The sequence below is a fragment of the Alligator sinensis genome, unplaced genomic scaffold (genome assembly GCF_000455745.1).
Source record: "Alligator sinensis unplaced genomic scaffold, ASM45574v1 scaffold547_1, whole genome shotgun sequence".
NCBI classification, from domain to species: Eukaryota; Metazoa; Chordata; order Crocodylia; family Alligatoridae; genus Alligator; species Alligator sinensis.
Genome location: NW_005842217.1, coordinates 1,813,510 through 1,832,796, shown reverse-complemented (window position 1 = coordinate 1,832,796; position 19,287 = coordinate 1,813,510). Strand labels below are relative to the sequence as shown.

At 47.5% G+C, this 19,287-nt stretch overlaps 1 protein-coding gene across 8 annotated transcripts in view; it reads right to left on the bottom strand.

The window, feature by feature from the left end:
• The window catches only part of LOC102373826 (protein argonaute-1), a 42,270-nt gene that overhangs the window by 20,390 nt on the left and 2,593 nt on the right, over nucleotides 1-19,287 (bottom strand). For 6 of the 8 annotated variants that reach the window (XM_025208050.1, XM_025208051.1, XM_025208052.1 and 3 more), the window contains exons 1-3: nucleotides 2,606-2,779; nucleotides 1,218-1,338; nucleotides 351-532 (exon numbers count right to left, since the gene is read on the bottom strand). In XM_025208050.1, the coding sequence (XP_025063835.1) occupies nucleotides 351-532; nucleotides 1,218-1,338; nucleotides 2,606-2,631 (329 nt within the window). In that variant the 5' untranslated portion in view covers nucleotides 2,632-2,779. Of the gene's footprint in view, nucleotides 1-350; nucleotides 533-1,217; nucleotides 1,339-2,605; nucleotides 2,795-19,287 lie in introns of those variants that run through there. The other 2 variants (XM_025208055.1, XM_006027005.3) reach the window with 1 other exon arrangement.

Genomic DNA, 19,287 nt, shown 5'->3' with positions numbered 1-19,287 from the left:
TTTGAAGAGGCTCTCTTGCTTAAAACCACAAGAAAGAAAGTGCACAAGGAACAGCTATAAATGTATCTGACAGACTTCTCAGAGCACAGGGTAATGATTCTTCAAAGCAGTAAAGGGAGCTACTTCACTGCTATCAAACCCATGTGAACCACTGGCTCACTCAGCGGCTGTCAAGTCAGCAGAATCCCAACTATCAAATGTGACCTTGTCTGCCCCAGAGATCCCACCATGAGCGCACCCCGGACATGTCTCTGTACGGAGTTCTACTTCAGCTAGCCTTCTTCACCATTAGATTCAGTCACTCTTGCTCCAAACACTACCCCCTCCACGTAGCTTGGAGAACAGGTTACCTCATTGAAGCCAGATGGCGCATGGCCACGTCCAGCGCCTGGACTGATTCCAGAGGGACAGGGATCTGCCCGCTCACAAGGGCTTCATGCAGCATCCGCCAGCTCACGATTGCCATCCACTTTATGGAAACCTTAAAGATCCTGTCCTTGCCTTCTCCCGGAATTGTTACCTCAAAGTCAACCTGAGCCAGGAGGGAACAAGAGTATTTCAAGTCACTAGGAAGCTGCTAGGCAGGCTGCAGCCTAACAAGCCCCCAACACCACTGTAAACCCACTCCATTCCCCCATCGGGGCCCGGGGCTTTCCACTCGGATAGGGTGCATGTAGGAATGGCAGCACTGCCTAGCACAGCCACAGGAAGGAGTAGTGCCCTGGGTCCTAGTCCTGCCACTGACCTCTTGGATGGACTTGGGCAGGTCCCTGAACCATTTCTGCTTCTGGTATTGCCCCCTCATGCCCCCGGTGTCATCAAGGAAGTGTCTCTCGCTGCACATTCACAAAGAGCCCAGCCTGATAGGGTGCACTGTACCCTGTGCTCTGGTGTCCCCCAACAGCAAGATGGTAATAATGACGCTTCCCTTGTGACAGACTAAACAGCAAAGATCTAATCCCTTTCTTCCCCCACTTAGGCTTAGTCTGCATAGACACGGGTGTGCTTTACACAACCACAAGTTCTTCAGCTGCAGCATGGCCAGCATGCTCTCCCAACACCCCCAAGCTTCCTCTGTTCAGGTTTCATAGGTTTCTAAGCCTTGACATTGTATCTTTCTACACATGGGTTTTCAGGAAGCAAGTAGAGAGATTCACCCCCCTTCCTCTCTGCCGCCACCAGGACACCATCCACAGGCTCCTGCACCCAGCTCTCACCCGTTCATTTCCAATGGGCAAAGCAGTGACAGTGTAAATGTTTTTCTTCCCATCGTATACTGGCTTGCGGTCACCGAAGATCTGAGGTTTGAAGTGTTGTACCATATATTCCACCACCTCTCTACAGAGAAAAGTAGGAGCAAGAGAAAGGAAAAAAAAGAGAAGAGAAAGAAAAAGCTAACTGGAAAATTTATTTTGCCAACAGTTTAGTCTCATAGAAAAGAGCAGGTCACAAAGCCACCCACCCGCCCCCCTGCAAAAACTATTACACCAAAGTGGTCTTGTGATCTGGTTGTTGCCTATAGCCCAGCTATGAAAAATCCTGCCAGGACAGGAGGTCCCTCAGACAAACAAATGCTTGCCTTGCCAGTACCTTGTTAAATCAGCTATGGTATATCTAGTTTACAAGGTATGTGGGAATGGGCACCTGCACACACACAAGTTGGCAGAAGCCCCAAGCAGCATGCCAGCAAGGCAGGGAACAGTATTGGTGTCCCTGTGCAGACAAGCTGCCAAAAGGCCAGGCAATGGCAGAGGCATCTGCTTGCTGACCTCCCAAGATCAGCTTTTAAATATACTGCTGGGGGTCAAAGCCTCACACTGGCCCAAGGTCTGAAACTTGCTATTTTTATGTCTGGGACATCTGCCAAAATAGCACAGCTGCTCCAAGGGACTGTGCCAGAGTCCAGCATCTCCTGTGCCATCAGCACAGGGGGCAAATACAGACGCTACAGGTCTGCTTGCCTGCCATCTGGAGTCCTGTCTCCATTCCACAACCCTGGGCACAGAGCATGCTGGACTACAAACACGCTAGCTAACTCCAAGAAGAAACTCAGCTGTAATTGGCCTGTTTTTTTCCTAGAGAATGTGGTTGCTGCTGGACAGCCATGCCTGTAGAAATCAGCAGGGCTCTAGCATAGGCTCAAAAAGCAGATATCAGTGTTCAATGCACACCCACCATAAGCCAGAGGGAAGTAAAATATATAGGGTGAAATTTAGGCACCCTCAGACTTTCCTGTGAATGCAAATATGGCCTGGCCCATGGGTCGTAGGGGACTGAAGTAGAAAACAGTTAGTTCTGCTGTGGAAACATGAAGGCCCATGCTCTCTCAGAGAGAACCATCCACTGGAATTTCACAAAAAAAAAAAAAAAGCCATTAACCCCAATAGATTTTGCAGCAAAAAAATCCCAGCAGTTTCTTGGGACCTGGACACAGGCAATTACAGAAGAAACTTAATGCAAATTGCACATGGGTTGGGCTACAGCGTGGATTGAGCTAGAAAGTCACAGGGAGATCACCCTCCCACTTTCCACTGGAAAAGGCGGGTCTTCATCTTGACCAGAGAGCCAGGCAAGGACACAGAATGTGGAAGCCTCGAATACTTGCCTTACCTGTTGACTCTGCGTGGACATTTGTCGGGTTTGATATCCACTTCATAGTGATAGACATCGATCTTGGGAATGTCCACTTCAAAGTAGTTGGCCAAGAGCTTGATGGGCTTCCCGACGGTTCCTATCCCGGGCCGGCGTGGTGCTTGAAATACCTGCTGTAAGGGTGGCAGGTAAGCGCCCGCAGCTGTGAAGCAAGGGAGAGCATTAGAAAGTTGGCAGAACCACAGAAGATCCCATGAGGCAAGAATGCCAGGCAAAGGTTCTGGAGATAAGAGCAGAGATCCAAAAGGGGGCTTCCAGTTTGCTGCTGGTCCTCCTGTCTTCCAGACTCCATCTGCCATCCCGCAGCACTTATCTGCACAGGTTTGCTCTGTCACAACATCACAAGAGCAGGTTACAAATTTGGAAGAAGGATCAGAGCCCCTGGATATGGAAAGGGTCCCCGGGTTCTAGGATCCCCAATCCCTACGAGGGCCAAGTCTAGCTGATATTGCATTAGATGACCATACACATTGCTACACTTCCATTATGCCTTTCACTCACACAACTTCGAGCACCCTGCACACTTCAACCTCCCTACAGAGCCAACACTGCCCCCATTCTGCAAATGAAAGAAATGAAGTGCAGCAAAGTCATCTGTCCCAATTACACATGGATCCTGACTGCAAACACACCTGTAACACAGACCTCTAATCAGACACCTCCCAAGGGAGGCTGGCAGGCAAAGATGTTTTTTTTGGATGCCAAGACAGCTTTTGCCCTTCCCCCTGGCTTTAGAAGGGGGTCAGTAAGCTCCTACAGGTTTCTCCAACTTGCGCATCACTATCTTTGCTTACTCCTCACGCAGGAATGTAGAGACAAAGGACTGGAAGGGGTCTCCTACACCATCAACTCCAGCCCCTTGCCTTCACAGGTAATAGTTAACTAAAGGGATCCCCAACACCAATGCTTCAAGTTCTCACCCCCAGCTATGAGGAACAACATTCGAAACACCAAGGCCACACAGAGAACAAGGGCACTGCCAGTGCTTTGCAACTGCAGTAGAGAGAAGTACAGTAGTTAGCATGTGCTCAGTACAGCCTAGGAAGAGGACTGTGCTCCAGGTTGCAGAGGAAGGCACAACCTCACCCCGCAACTGTACCAAACCAGACATTACACACAGGTATCCAGAGTTACAGGAAGCTCCCACTCCTCTGCCACAGCAGTTTGGGCATGTGGAGCGTTCCAGGTCTTGAAGTGTAAATGCAACCTCCCACTGCTTCCTACAGGTCATTGCAATGGCATCCACCCAAGCCTGAAGGGCTTGAGGCAGGTGGAAGGCTTTGGATTATTAGAGACAAGTGTCCGGATAAACTGCCACCCAGGAAGAGCTGACCTTGGCTTTTACCACCCACCCCAGTCAAACTCCCAGCCGGAAATTCTCAGCCCAAACACCTCCGGCTATCCCATTCCAGAGGATGGCATCCACCCACTAAAAACACAACGGCGGCCAATCACCGCCCTGCCGGTAGGACATGTCTGCAAGGCAGTGACAGTCAAGTTAAACATGACCCACGCTGCTTCGTGACAAATGGAATTCTTTGTCCTAAGGACAGCACTATAAATAGATATGGGCCCTGTCAACCCCCAGGCCACCCGCTGCAGCAGAGAAGCACACACACTTGACAGTTTGCAGAGCAAGGTGGAGGGAGATGTCGTCAGTAAACCCCATGTAGGAGGGCGCTGCAATAAATCTTGCCCTTGGCCTCAGCCTGATGCTGCCAAGGGGGCTGCTGCTGGAGAGGTCAGATGCCTGCGAAAGGAGGACACGCTGGAAAAGCTCTTTGGGCTTATGATTAGTCACAACTGAACAGTTTCAATCCCACTGCAGGCCAGTTTCATTCTGCAGATCTGGTAGCCACGGGGCTTCCTGCACCAAAACAGAGCCTGAAACCAAACAGATTTCTATCCATGCTTGTGCTTCGCTGGCCAGTGGTCTATGCTAGAGGTTCCCAGCCCCCAGGGCACAGCCCAGTACGGGGTGGCGAATAGCTGGCTGCTGGTCCTCAGGAGGGTTGGCTGCTGGACCGCAAGTCCAGAAGTGACTGGCAAACTGCAGACCGGCAGCAAACCCCTTTTTTATACTGAGTATGGCTGCCAGTCCGCAGTATGCCGGTCACTTCCAGTCTGCAGTTTGCCAGTCGGTGGTTTGCCACTCCACAGTCTAAAAAGGTTGGGAACCATTGGTCTATGCGCTGTCTAGTCACAGCAGCAAACTTCATCACCTTACAGCAACAGCACGAATGCCTCCCCAAATCACATACAGAAGAGGATGGGATGGGGCGAGATGGAGGGAGAACAAGACTTCCAGATTTGGACTCAAAACAGCATGCCAGTCTCTTGCTCCCCGCTTCCCTGGTTTTCCTTGCTCCACAGCTGGACTATCTAAAGCATCTGGGTCCAGGTGCTCTGGCAAAAGGGTTCCTTTAACACAAAGGGATGGGTGCATTGCTAGCAAAGGCCACCAGCACAACAGCCCTCCCTTCCCAGAACAGGCAGAGGAAGGAAGGCATGAAGGAAGGCTGCCCCCCCCCCCCACTAGGTTACCCACCACCTGGCCCCAGGCTAGAGCAACACCCCCCAGGGGAGAGGATGGTCCATTCTCCAATTTTGCTCATCACTGACAACCAATGAGGTGGCCGGTTAGTCACAAGGAAGGCAGGGAATTGGTCTGATGTGGATTCTTGCCAGCTGGAAAGCAGATGGGGACAAGATCTCAGAGGCTGCTGAATAGATTTATGCTTAAGCATAAGCACAGCCGCTCTCCCCCAGCTCTCATGTGAATCCTTGATGTGTGACCAGCTGCATCCAAGACTGGGACTGCTTCAACTGTGTTTGTGCTGCACCTAGTACAATAGGGCCCCTGACTGCAGACCGGATCCTTTGAGCATCACAAAACAGCTAGCGACATTTGTTAGGGGTAGTAAATGCTAATTAGTCATGGTCACTCCCTGCTGTATAAGTGCATCATTTTTTAATACCTTAAAATGTAATGGATGGGGCTGCTGGAAGGCAAATGATTGGGGCAAATGCTGTACTGGAATAGGGAGGACAACATTATTAAGTGCAGGCATGGTGAAGAGCTGTGGCAGCAGCAGAGGTAACACAGCAGTTGCCAGACACAAGAGCTTCTCTGCACCGCTCCTGCCCTCCTAGGGGGACACCTCCCTGCTCCCCACACAGGAGTATGAGCAAGGGACAGACTGTCTCTACCTCCTTCTATGGGATTCAAGAAAAATGGAGTATTTGCAGTGCTTCACAGCTAAAAGAAATACTATGAGATGTTTCACTCCAGGTACATTCCACTTTCAGCTTCCAAAACCCCAGGCTGAATATTCATTTGGGACCAGACATTTCAGCATTACCTGCTGGCCACAGATTGAATCTGGGGCTGGTTTTCCAGCAAGGTTGCAGAGAGTTCACTGCCACAGAGGCCTGGTAGAGAAACCCCTCTTTAGCAATCCCCAAGCAACTCCCCACACCGTGCAACCAGCTATTGTCCCCTGCAAGCAGTGCAGAGTCCAACCAGCCCCACTTTGCTAAGAACCTGGCAGGAGCCTGATTTACAAGCACCAAGCAGGAGCAGGGGGGCCAGAGCCTGGCTCCGACTGGAGGGAAAAGAAAGGAGGCTCTCTCTTAGTATTGTTTCATAGCACCAGGCGTTTTGCTGAGCACTCTGACAGTCGGACCAAGAGCCCACGGAGCTTGCAAGATCAGCATCAGCCTTCCCTTTCCATGTCTCTGCTTGCTTGCTCAGCTCTATCGTATCTCAGAATAAAGGTTACGGCATATATTACACAGCACTTGAGATAGAAACAGGAGGCATTGTGTGCATTCTCTAGTTTACAGACAGGAGAGGTATCAGAGAGAACTTAATCCAACTTGCCTAAGCACACAGCATCCACTAGAGAGCCAGGATTAGAACCCGCTTTTCACCCCACACTCACTGTGCGCGCGCACGGCCTATATCAAAGCTGCTCCTTTTACAGGTGGGCAAGTGAATCTCAACTGCTGCTGCACAGAAACCCAAACTCTCCTCAGCTATTAATATAACTGCTTGCCTTGCCAGGAGGAGGTATTAATCAGACTTCTTATACAATTAATTAAAATACTGGCATAGATTTTCTGGAAATAAAACCACAACTACCCAGCTCATGTCTCCATACCTGGGAAGCTGGCAATCTGCTCACATTCTCAGGTTTTGCTAATGTCTTATCTTGGGGATTTTTTTACTTTCCCACATGGATGCCCATGTCATTGCAGCCACAAACCACAGGCGTGCTTGGCAAATGGGATCACACTTGGGGATAGTTTTGTTGCATCTCTCTTGGAGGGATGCAGCCAACCTGATATCCAGCAAACAAGCTACATTGGTTTGGCCAGTGTATCAGCTAAGGTGTCATGAAGGTAAAGTACTTTTGGCTTGTATCCTCCCAGGGCTTTACAACCACCACTTGAGGGCAATATTTAGGTAAAAAACTGGGAATTTCTCTCTCCTCTTTACTACAAGATTATTTGTCTGCTCTGTCTTGCAGAGCTGATGGTTTTATATACATTATTATTTTCACTCATACTGCTTACACTCTCAGAGATGCCTAGATTATAGGATAATTGTTAAGTCCTAATAAACTTCCCTTTTTCTCTCATGCAAACGTTTCTTTCGACTGTTACTGTGTAAGAAAGACTTGCACAAACAGGGGAGACCAGCAAACACAGGAAGTGCTGTCAAAAGTTGATAAAATATTACAAGTCCAACCTGAGTGGGCATGAGAAGGGAACCTCCCTGACCCCACAAAAAGGAAATCTGTAAGAATAAAATTTAAAAATAAATAAAATCTCTACCCCTAAATTCAGACCCTTCCTGCAAATGAACAGTGCCAAGGATTTTGCTGCAGTCACTGGGGACTTCACTACTGGTTTTAGTTGGAGAAAATCCAGCTGTCACAGTGACAGCAGCAGGAGGAAGCCCCCAAGACAGACAAGCAATTTCTAAATGAAGTCCAGGGCCGCTGTGAAGTATTGTGATAAAAAAGGGACCCTTCACACCTGTCCAGTATTTTCCTTGCTTCTTCCCCTGGCAAATCTTTGCCAAACAGGCTCTTCCCTCCTACTACTTCCCCAATGGGTTTTTCAGCCTGGTCAGGTGCGGGGGTAAAGAACCATGCTGCACGAGACAGAATGGGAGTTCTCCATCTGGATGACCAACTGCTCTTGAGATCAACCAGGGAGAAAGCTGGCTGAAGTCCTGACTCCAATCCATGATCTGCAGCTCATGGTGCTGTAAGCTCCAGCTCCCTCACTTGCTCCTGTTCACCAAAGTCAGTCTTGGGTTTTAAATCCAAGTTGCAATTCCAGGCTGAAAATATCAGCAGCAGAACATGCAGGAATAGCGACAAGAATTTCAATTTTCCTTCTCAAATGTGCAACAGAGCCTACATTTTTGTAATTAGATGCCTATAATAGCAAAGCATTTGATATCAAAAAAGCCAGCATGCTTTGGGATTCAAACAAGGGCCCTTTTCATTTCCCGTCCTTGCAGATGAAGTTAGGTTTTACCCAGAAGGTCATTTGTGGTTTAAGTGTTAATTTGCCTTATTATTCCATACTGCCATAAGCTTTCATAAATGCGCACACACTATCTGTAACTACTGGAATAATCACCACTTCGCTTTTCCATAGTACCAGTAACGTTCACCTTATGCACTTTATGATACTTACAGCTTCAACTGCATAAGGCCACATAAAGAAAGCATTGTTTCACTTACACAGCCATATCTCAGACACAGAAGGTAAGGGACCCGGCAGACTTTAAATTAAAAGGCACAATGGGATCCAGCACATGATCCCAACTGTGCTTCCGGCCATGCTACACATGCACGACAGGAGGTGTGGTTGTAGGATCAAGGATCAGGTCCCACTTGTGCGCTGTACTGCTGGTGATGATCTGATCAGTCATGATCCCAGCCTGTCTCTGCATGGGCAAGTAATGAGCCAGTCAGCTGATCGGGACTCCCAGCCTCAGGAGCACATGAAAGCCAAGTATTCTGGTGCACCCCTGAGGCTGGGAGCGGCAGGCAGTTGATCAAGACTCCCAACCGTGGGAGTGCATCGGAGATATAGGCTCTGCTGTGCCCCCAAGGCTGGCAGTCCTGATCAGCTGATGCCTGGCCACACATTCAATTTAAGGCGCAGTGGAAACCAACCACAAAGTCATTACACATTTTGTGTAAGCAAGACCTTTGTAGCATATTCCTTGTTTCATCATAACATTAACTGTATTAATGTACAGCCAACTTACTACTTAAGACCTGATTAACTGCTAGGGGCCTGGAAGTGGCACATCCCCTGGTATTGACTGAACAGGGGAACCAGGAGCACCACCTAAGGATCCTCTGTCCTACACAACAGTGTCAAATACAGAGGACAGCACTGTGTAAGAGCACAACCTCTATTTGCCAAAGCCAGGAATTACAAAGTCATTAGCAAACAAAAAAGCCAAGTAGCCCCAACTAATACAATTTTCAACATGCAATTGGATCCCACCACAAGTCATGTATCACTTGCTAGCCATACCACCACCTCTTTGCTTGTATTTTTTAAACTACAGAAGATACATCAGGAGGTCCCTACATTCATGGGTCAGCTCTGCTAGCAGATGTTAAAAAGCTAGCACAGCTACTGAACCCTGTGGCAAGCAACATCAAACTGCACAGATGCACAAAGAGAGAGAGATAAGCAATAGACAGAGCCAGGAAACAGGAAAAATGCTTTGTAAGCCTATGTTACATGAAGCACTGTGTGTTCGGTTACCAGTCCAGACTGCTGGCCACACTGAACTATGTAAGCTCCACTCTATGTTTTAGGACTGGGCTGGCTAACCTGGCAGCACTCATGCCACAAGTGACATGATGGCATGCAACAGACCCCAGAGGGGACAGGCACCACAGCAGCAGATCGGGCAGAAAGCAAAGGCTGGGGGCAAAAAAACAGAGGAACAGATTGAGAGAGGAGCACAGGGCAAGGGGCAGAAAACAGAGCAGCTGACTGGGCAGGGAAAAGGATTGGAGTGCCACTCAGGGAGGCTGGAGGGGCTAATTTGCAGAAATCTGCAGCACACCTGCCAAGAAGGTTGGCCCCCACAAGTCCAGTGGGTTTCTACGCAGAAGAGGAAGGCAGCACTATCTTTGCAACCTCTGAGGAAGTCAGGTCCAAACATTTCCACCCACAGCTTAACACCCTCAAGAGGAAAGAGAGGTAGGTGGTCAGGTTAGTCGCAAGTCAGGCAGATAGCAGGGCAGAGATGCACATTATAGACTAACCCTATGATTTAGTTAGTCTACAAGGTGCATCTTTATCTGCTTTCTACCCTCAAGGAAAGTCAGATGCTGATACCAAGACTGAACTAGTGAGCTGGGGCTGCTCAGAGGGGCACTAACCCAGACCATATCGGTCCTGGAGAGAAAGTACTCTGCTGAGCCCCAGAGATTAAGCTCATTTGAAGAAAACAACTTTATTATGAGCTACTTATAGCAGAATTCATGTCTCCACATGACTAACATTTTTTTTTTGGCAATCACAAGCTCACTGGCTGGAAGTCGTGTGCAATTTTAAATCCTGGTTAGCAATCACATTGGCATGTGCAAGCACTGCTGGATCATCCCTGGCCCTGCTCCACTCTGTACTGGAATCCGTTAGTGATTCTTGCAAAACTCCCGGGGGTAAAAATATACGCAAACTGTCTCCGATTCCCTTTTAAGAAACTATTAAGCTGTGCTCAAACAATTCAGTAAAAGCAAGTGTCTCGCACGGCATGATTCCTAATAGGACTGACTCTTTCAGTTTAGACAGGGGTGGTCCTGCCTCGAGTAGGGGGCTGGCCTAGAGGACCTTCCGAGGGCCCTTCCAGCCCTGTTTTTCTATGATATCAAGTAGACCAAATCATCAATAATCCTGTACGAAAAGAACAGAAGAGCCACTATCAGCACTATACCTCCTTGTGAAACTTTGACTGAAAATCTTAGAGCACATCACAGGCATGAAGCAGGCCCCAATCTCCCCCTGTGATGTAGGGTAATCCTTCATCTTATATGGTGCAAACAGGCAAAAAAGCAGCAAGCAACTTGCCTAACGTCACACTGTCAGTCAGCGGCAGAGCTATGGGTAATGCACAGAAATGCTGGTTCCAAGAACAAGACACCGATTCCAAGGTAATTGGTGCCCTTGTTCCTTGAGGGAAGCTCTCTGGATCTGGAGGCTGCTATTCAAACTGCAGCGCCCAAGAGATCTGCAGTTTTAGAAGCTTGCTCCACTACTCCTGAAGATTCATGGTCAGCCCCACCAGCTCACACTGCAGCATACCCTGCAGTTCTGAATAGGGACAAAGGAACCACGCAGTTACTTATTCCCCACTGAGATGCTGCTGCAAAGGATGGCACTTTCTACTCCACTGGCCACCTGAGATCTACTCCACCAGGTCCCCTCCAGTTAGTGATGGCTACTTCCCTGTGACACACATGCCTGGTCTCTCTCATAAGTCCTGTCCAGGGACAGGTTACCAAAAAAAGCAATGCACAAGCTAAGAGAAGAGGGACTCTGAATGCACCATGGTGTCAGGGCCTTGCAAGCCTACTGCCACATAAGCAATGGCATTTACAAATCTGAAAGACTCTCAAAATGCTTCATGAAAGCCTAACAATTAATCAATCCTGTGAATTAAACACACATGAAGCAGTTCACCTTAAGTAACACACACGAGCTGGCTCAAGAATTTAAACTCACACAGAATAATACTGACTGCAACATGATTCAATCAGACATCCCTGCTTGGACAGGGCCTCTCCCCTCAACTCAAAAGCAGGCATCATTACAGGAAACATTAGAAAAGAGGGATTTCATAAAGATGAGGAAGTTGGTCTATGACATCCAGGTCAGATAGGAGGACATCAAAATCAGCACAGAGGCTACTTAAGGGACTAAAACAGAGTTAAAGAAGTCACAGGCATCCCTGTCCCTGAAAGGGCCACGGGTAACTTGGCATTCCCCTGACAATGGAAACCCAACCTCTGGGAGGTAGTGAGTCAGTGGTAAGAGCAATGGGCTGGGAACCTGAAAACTGTCTCTCAGACAACCTGTCTACCAGGGCAACCTTCACAGCCTTTTTCATGATGCTTTTGCAACCACAGGGACAGCTACTTTGATTTCAAAACACTTTCAGATCAATAATCGCTGCCTCTTTTGTTACCTTTGCGCAGAACCGAGCACGGCAAGGCCCAGTGGGGATGATGTAGATAAATCGTAGCATTTATAAAACCTTGGCAGGCAAAGCCTCCGTTGGATACTGGGAGGCCAGCATGACACATAAAGAGCAAAAGAGAGCTGCTCCTATCAGACACCTGTTAGCCAGATGGAGCTCAAGATAAAGGTCCTTAAGATGCCATGCTGGTAGGAATTGAAGGACCTCTAGAGCTTCCCAGGCTGGATTTCTCACCGCGGCACTGCTCTAATGCAGTGCAGCTGTTGCCTGCAGCCACCTGCTAGGGTTTTCAAGCCCAAGCTAGTCGGCAAGGAAAGGAGGAGTCCTGCAATTCAGAAGCCCAGCACACTGGCAGCCAAGCATCAGTGGGGGCAGTGTGTGCGCAACACTAGTGGAACAGGTGTACCAAGGGCTTCAGGGAACTCTTCACATTGCACCACGTACGCTGGGTGTCCACTGCAACCTGCAGCACAAAACAAACCAGAGTCTAAAGCAGAGGTGGGCAACCTGCCACATGTGTACCTCAAATGGCCTGGGCAGCCTCTGCGTGTGGCATGCAGCAGACTAGGAAGGGGACAGGTAGCAGAGCAGGAGACAGGACAGGGAGCAGAAAGCAGATCAGACAGGGGAAAGAGACTGGAATGGCACTTGGGAAGAGTGCAAAGCTAATTTGCAGCATGCCTGACAAAAAGGTTGGCCCCCCACTTGGGTAAAGAAAGGGAAGGTTGTTTAAAAAACCAAAACAAACAACCCCAAAAAACCCCAACAACAACTGAAACAAAACAGCAGCTAGAAGCATTTGTGGGCAACAAAAGTATTTGTGCCTGAATATCTGTGGGCCAGACATGGGGAGATGCTGAGCATCTGTAGCTTCTACTGGCTTCATTTCCATGCACAGAGGATTTACACTTGCTAAATCCTCCCCCTGCCTGACAACCACCCTGCAAGCATGCAGAACAGCTGAACAAGATGCAAAGCCACCACATCCTGCTGGAGGGAAGGGAGCAAATGCAAGCAGCTGAGCAGCCGGGAAGGGGCATCAGTGGAATGCCTAAGTTGCACCCGGGAAGAAGTGGCCTTGTTAAGAGTGACCCAAACTGCCTGGAGACAGGGGGTTCTCTCTGCATACCTCAACTCTCCATGGTAAAGCTGCATAAACTCCCACTTTGTCATGTAAATGAGGGCACTGAGGCACAGGGCCTGGGGGGCTAGTGTTTTTGCTGGAGCACAATGCATTCAGTGAGCAGGATAAAATCTGCCTGCCATTATAAATTCAGCAGACTGGGAGGAATCACAGACTTTCACACACAAAAGCAGTGCCCCCGGGGCATCAAGACAGAGGTGTAATGGGAGAGCTCTCCTAACTTCTCACCAGAACCCTCTGGGCTCCATCCCTGCAATCACAGGAAGACACAGCCTCCTGCTCAGCCAGCCAGTTCTTTCAGGATGACTGGGGAAGGGGGGGATCCAACAGGGAGCCATTTGGGGTGATTAGTGCTGAAATATGCTTTGTTTATATATTTATGGTAACAGCTGGCCAACACACGACCGATTGACCGACAGCTGCCGGATGGGCGAGAGCGCTAGTAGCATGTGGGGCGGCATGAAATTAACATGTCAATTTAAATCCGCTCCAAACCCTGCAAATTTCAAAAAAGACAGCCCACTGGAACTGGATAGAAACAAAAGAGGGAGTTGCTTTACATGGCAGTTTCAGCCCCCGCCACCCCCACACCTCCCACCGCACATTAAAAGACTAAAATAAGGAAGCTGAGAGAAAAAAAAAATTACAAACCAGCTTATGAAGAAAAAGCGTTGTTTTACAAAAGCAGTGAGTGAGCACATGGGCTGTCACCCACTGCCATGGCCAGAAGCTGAGAAAGGCCATTAATCACAACCTCCCCGCAGTCCCCCATAAACCCTGAATGATCTTCCATCCTGTATCATGTCCACAAAATGTCCAGTGGATTCAAACAAAACTTCTCAGCATTGGAAAGCCAGAGGCAAAGTTGGACAATATATTCTGGAGAAGGAAGATGACAAAGGAATCAATCATTTATTAAGTCTGATGGGGCAAGGGTTGCATTTTCTGTTGCGTACAGAGACAAGCAAAATGTGGACCTCTATTTCTAAAGACACTCCGCTAAATCAATATAATTTTCTCTCCTCCAATGTTTCCAAAAAGCAGGACCCCAGAACTTGTTCAATGTGCCCCACTAACACATTTCCAGGGCAAATGGCTTGCTCGGCCTCCCTTGTCAGCTTAGCAGCCCTCAAACACACACACACAGAAGTCAGAGCAGAAGTGCATCTCCATCTGCAGTCCCCTCACGTTTATTCTTCAGGCTATGATCGAAATTTAACTCTGCGAGAGAATCACCAGCACCTGTTTTCTTGTCTCGTTTTTCCCCACTGCAGCAAATGGGTTCAAAACAACAAAACTTATAAGCTGCTATTACTAAATAGCTAATTACAACAGAGCAGTTTCATTTGCTAAAAGTGCTATGCAGCAGATGCAGAGGTTTCTGGGCTCAAATTCTCTTTTTTCCTTTTTGAAATAAAAATCACTCCAAGAATTGGTATCCCTACTGCGTCTGTATGAAGGATTTTCTTTTTCCAAACTAAAGAAAAATCATTTACCACCAACGCAGCCAATAAACTAGCAGCAAAAGATGTTATTTTATACAAGGTGCAGGACAAATGCATATAGGCGACAGATTTTATAAAAGGCACTTTCCTTTATCTAATCTCTGCAAATCCACAAGTTTGCACTCACTGCCTAATGTTAATTCTGTCACACGAGTTACTTTAAATGCAATTAGGTTAATGTTGGCTATAGTGGCTTTCTGGTTCAACACTAAACTGAGTATAATTAGAATATGACCACATGGCAGGCAGAGCGCTCAGACTGAAAACACTGATTCAAAACATTAAACCTGTCAGCATGCTCCAAGGCCAGCCTTCTGGGGGGAAAAAGTGAATTGTACAGCCACCCAAGTATTGCTTCTGGCTTGGATTTCAGCAACTGTGTCCAAGAAACGCAGAAATGGGCACTAATCTGTTTTACTATGGTATTTACTTTTGAAAGCAGTTTAGCTCTTTGTAGACGCTGCACTGAGAGCCTTAAAGTGTAAAGCTTATTGTTACACAGTGTCAGAACCTCAGCTTTCGGCTGGGAAATCACAAGCATCTAAATTGAAGCTGCCAAATTAAAAATCACCCACAGTCCATAGAGTTCTGCGTCTTTCCTGCATTCACTCTGTGGCAAACTTCTGCATCCAACCCCAGAGCCTCGCGGAGAGTCTCCGCTGCAAGTTCAGCTTGACAAAGCACTGGAGTTTGCATAGTAGCAATTAAACAGATGAAACACAAAGAGAACACACCACAAGATGCACTTTGCTCATTTAATTTGAGATGTCTTGTTTTAATAATTAAATACTTTACACTACACTAGTAAATATGATGCAGCATATTTTGCTCGTCTCTTAGTAATTTGAGATATCAACCGTAACATCTGATGATTAAAAACCCCAGGGAGATACCACCTAAACAGTGACTATGAGTTTTTCCAAGCCCTGTTTAACAAAGTTCTTATGAAATGCTAAGTCCTCACAACATTTCAGTCCTGAGACTGGCTTTGGCAACACCTTTCAATCCTGAGACTGGCAACTCTCACATTAGTTAGGAAAGTGAACAGCATTTTGCCACAAGAGGATATGAAGAGACACACCATGACCAGCCTCCAGTTCTTGCACCTCCACTGCGGACATTATTTAGGAAATACAAATTCCCTGCGCACATTCATGTCGTTTCACTGTGGTCCCCATTTGTCATATCCATGTGTTACCTCTGGTGCCAGGCAGGGACCAGCTCAGTGTTACATCTGTATGCTGTCCAACACCTGGCCCCCACATATATTTTTAATTCAGATTGTGGCAGTAATTGCAAGCGTCAGGCAGCAGTAACAATTCTACCTTCCACAAACAGGTAGTTTTGTGATGGACACTGGCATCCAGGACATTTTGGAGTGGCCATCTCTCACTTACCATCTTTGCTCCCAAACCATGCTGTACTTGAAAGGTTGGTCCAGTGCTCTTGAGTCTAACTACCCCAAAACAACCGGTCCATCTGCAGCAGGAGCAGGGCCCGTCTGTTGGCTCAGGAGCTCATGCAAAAGGCCACTTTTCTGACAGAGCCATGCAGAGCCCAATATCAAACCAAGATGCTTCATGTCATACATCCTGGAACCTGTCTGGCTGCACTGTAGTGCTCCTTGCAGCATGGAGAATTGCCCAGAACTGGCATGCTGTTCAGGAGGGAAACGAGAGCTGTGACCTATGCAGAAGTAAGGCTCACCCCAGCCACAGGCTTTGCTTCTTCAGAGGTCGTACCTATTCTGTGAATCATAGGAGTATCCACAAAGAATGCCAGGAGAGAACTCAGTGGACACCACTGAACTGGCAAAGCTGGGCTTTTACTGCTGCCGCAAGCTCAGCTCCCAGAGTGGCACTGCTTTTCTGGTACAGCCAGTTTTGCTGAAATAGCTGCATCTATACCGACACTTTTATCAATACAGCCATATCAGTCAGGGATCACACCTCCCTCACCAGACTCTGCCTAGCACAGCTACACCACTGCAGGGCTGAACCAAACCCAGCTCCGCTAGCATCCACTAAAGAGTAGGCTGGAGACATGGCAATCACATTCACTTAGAAGAATAGCACTCAGATCCTAAGCTGAGATCCTGGGGCACTCGTATCCTGGGGCAGGGGGTTGGACTCGATCTTCCAAGGTCCCTTCCAGCCCTGTCTATGCAATCTATGAAATCTATGCTACATCAAACCACTTCTCTGTGGGAGAATGCACTGACTATGCTGTAACTCACACAGCACATAAGAAATGCTAAACTGTACCAGCCCAGAGGTCCACTCCTTCCAAATCTCCATCTGACAGAGACCAGTCGCCGCTGCACAGGAAGGTGCAAGAAACCCCCATATATACTGCCCATATATAAGTCTAAATATGGAAACAGATGTTTGTCAATCCTATAGGGAAGCCAGCAGCGCTCTGGAGGAAGACTGGCTGCTCATGAGATGCTCCCGGTATCTTGAGCATGGGCCATTAATCCAGTCTTTTCAGCAGTGGGTTGGGCGCCCCAGGACCCTGCTTTCCAATGTCTTGAAGCTGCAACTACTCATATTTGTTCCAGCAACAATTTATACATGCTCATTTAAGACACTCCACTGGAGGTGCCTGGACCTGCAGGCTTTCCAAATTCTGACTTTCTAGGTGAGAGATAGGCGAAGGCCAAAGACAGTCACATCTTCCCAGGAATTTTTACTGTGGCTGGGTGCACATTTTCCCAATCTAGAGAGCAATCTAAATTCTGGCTTCTTCCATACCATATGATTAAAATCATGTACACCAAGCAGTATATTACCAAAAAATCCACACAGCAGAAAAAAAGCATCCTCACAGAGTAATTTGTTCTCTCAGGTTTAGAGCTACACGACAGAAAGCATTTAGAGCTAAAACATACATGTTGTCTTGAGGCAAGGTACTTCTTCCAGCTTTGTTTCTTGAAATAATCCTGTCCTAGACATACCCACACATAGCTTTGTGTTTCCTGAAGATAAAAAGAAACAACTGCTGGTCTTTTGTGGAGTTAATGCAGAAAGATAACGCTTAATATTTAAGACGTTTACAAGGAATAGAAGGGGACGACAAGTTTGGGAGAGGTTGGGTTTGATATTTAAGTCACCACATTCACACCTGAGTTCTTAGTTTCCTTCTTTCCCAAAACTTCCCTTCTTAACCATGTGCTGTTTAAAGCAGAAAAGGCCAAGTTCCTCTCTAGTATCTTCCTGCTCATTCATGTTCTACGTGCTTATATTACATTTTTCTGTAAACATTACTCTCAGTGATCAAGGCTGAGATATTATTTGATACAAAAGTTATCACTTAGGCTATCAATAATGGAGCATGGGGTAGAACAAGAAGGACTAAGGTGGGCCTTTTTCCTTCTCTTGATACTGGTTATGGTTAAATCAGAACTGTTTATACTGTTCACAGGCCTAGAAATCCCAAGTATATTATTACCTTTTAATGCAGATACACCCCCATTTTGTTTATTGTGCTATATGCTCAGAGGCCCATGCCCCCCTCAGCCAAATTAAAAGTAATCACAACAGCTCTTTTCCATGTCCTTGCATATAAACAAGGTATCTTCTGCATATAAAACTCTCGTTACAGATTTTAAATCCAGACTGCAGGCAAAAGTAGTACATTTTACAAGACAGAGCACCAGGGGGAGGTCAAGAGAGATTCTTAGTGCCGAGATCCATTAAATTTACGGATTAAGCAGAGATGCTCAGCCACAAGAGACAATGAGTATGAATGCCCTGCTTTAGCCCAAGAGTAAAGGGGGTCTTTTTCATCTCCACGGTCTAAGATGCAGTAGTATCTCAGTAACCTGGCAGGGGAAATACCGTGACCACGTTGGTGGCAGGGGCAATGCCTTGACCAAGTAGGTGGTTTTAAAATGGCTTTGGATAATGGAGGGTGCATCCTTCTTTGCTTGTGGACAGGACTCCCTACTAAAGCCTCATAGTTAGCTTCCCACTGGCCAGCTTCCTGAGGGAAGATCTCTGCTACACACTGACTTTATGGAAATGGGAGACTCCTCCCTAGCTTATTCCTGCAGCCATACGGCTAAGGGCAAGTGAAACTGGGGGGCATCCGAACCCCAAGCCCACGGGCTTGGGCATGCACACAGAATGCCTGCCAAAGGATTTGGAAGCATCTGAAACCCCAGGCTGAAAAGTGTGAGGTGGAGGATACTTGCTGGTAGTAGGGCCATAAAACGTTTGGGTTTTTTTTAATGATTTGGAACTGATCTGGCTCATTTGACCTGGGACGCTAACATTTTTCCTTAAAAATAAATAATAAAAAAAAAAATCTCAGTGACCCACGCAGGCCTGATGTGCACAAAGCCAATTGTCTCTGACACTGCATCAACATAGCTTGAAGCTTCCAAACCTGGCAGAAACTATAAAGAGCTGGCCCCTCCAAGACAATCCTGGAGAGGTGCCAAGGGGGTTTCTCACTGGGGTCAAGTGCAGCTGAGACATGTCTACCACTGCAACAGCAATAAGAGCAACACTGAGACCTGCATTTCTCCCAGTAAGGTTTTCACAAAGGTGCTCACGGCACACTGTACATTAGGCACCAAGTTACTGCAGCACTGTGATAACCAGAGGGTACTGCTCCAACAGGCGTTACCGTTCAGTTAATGTGGTACATGTCCAGACCAAACTGTTCATGGGTTTATACCAATAGCCACAGTTTGGAATTACCTATCCCACCTCCCAAAACAAGACACTCTT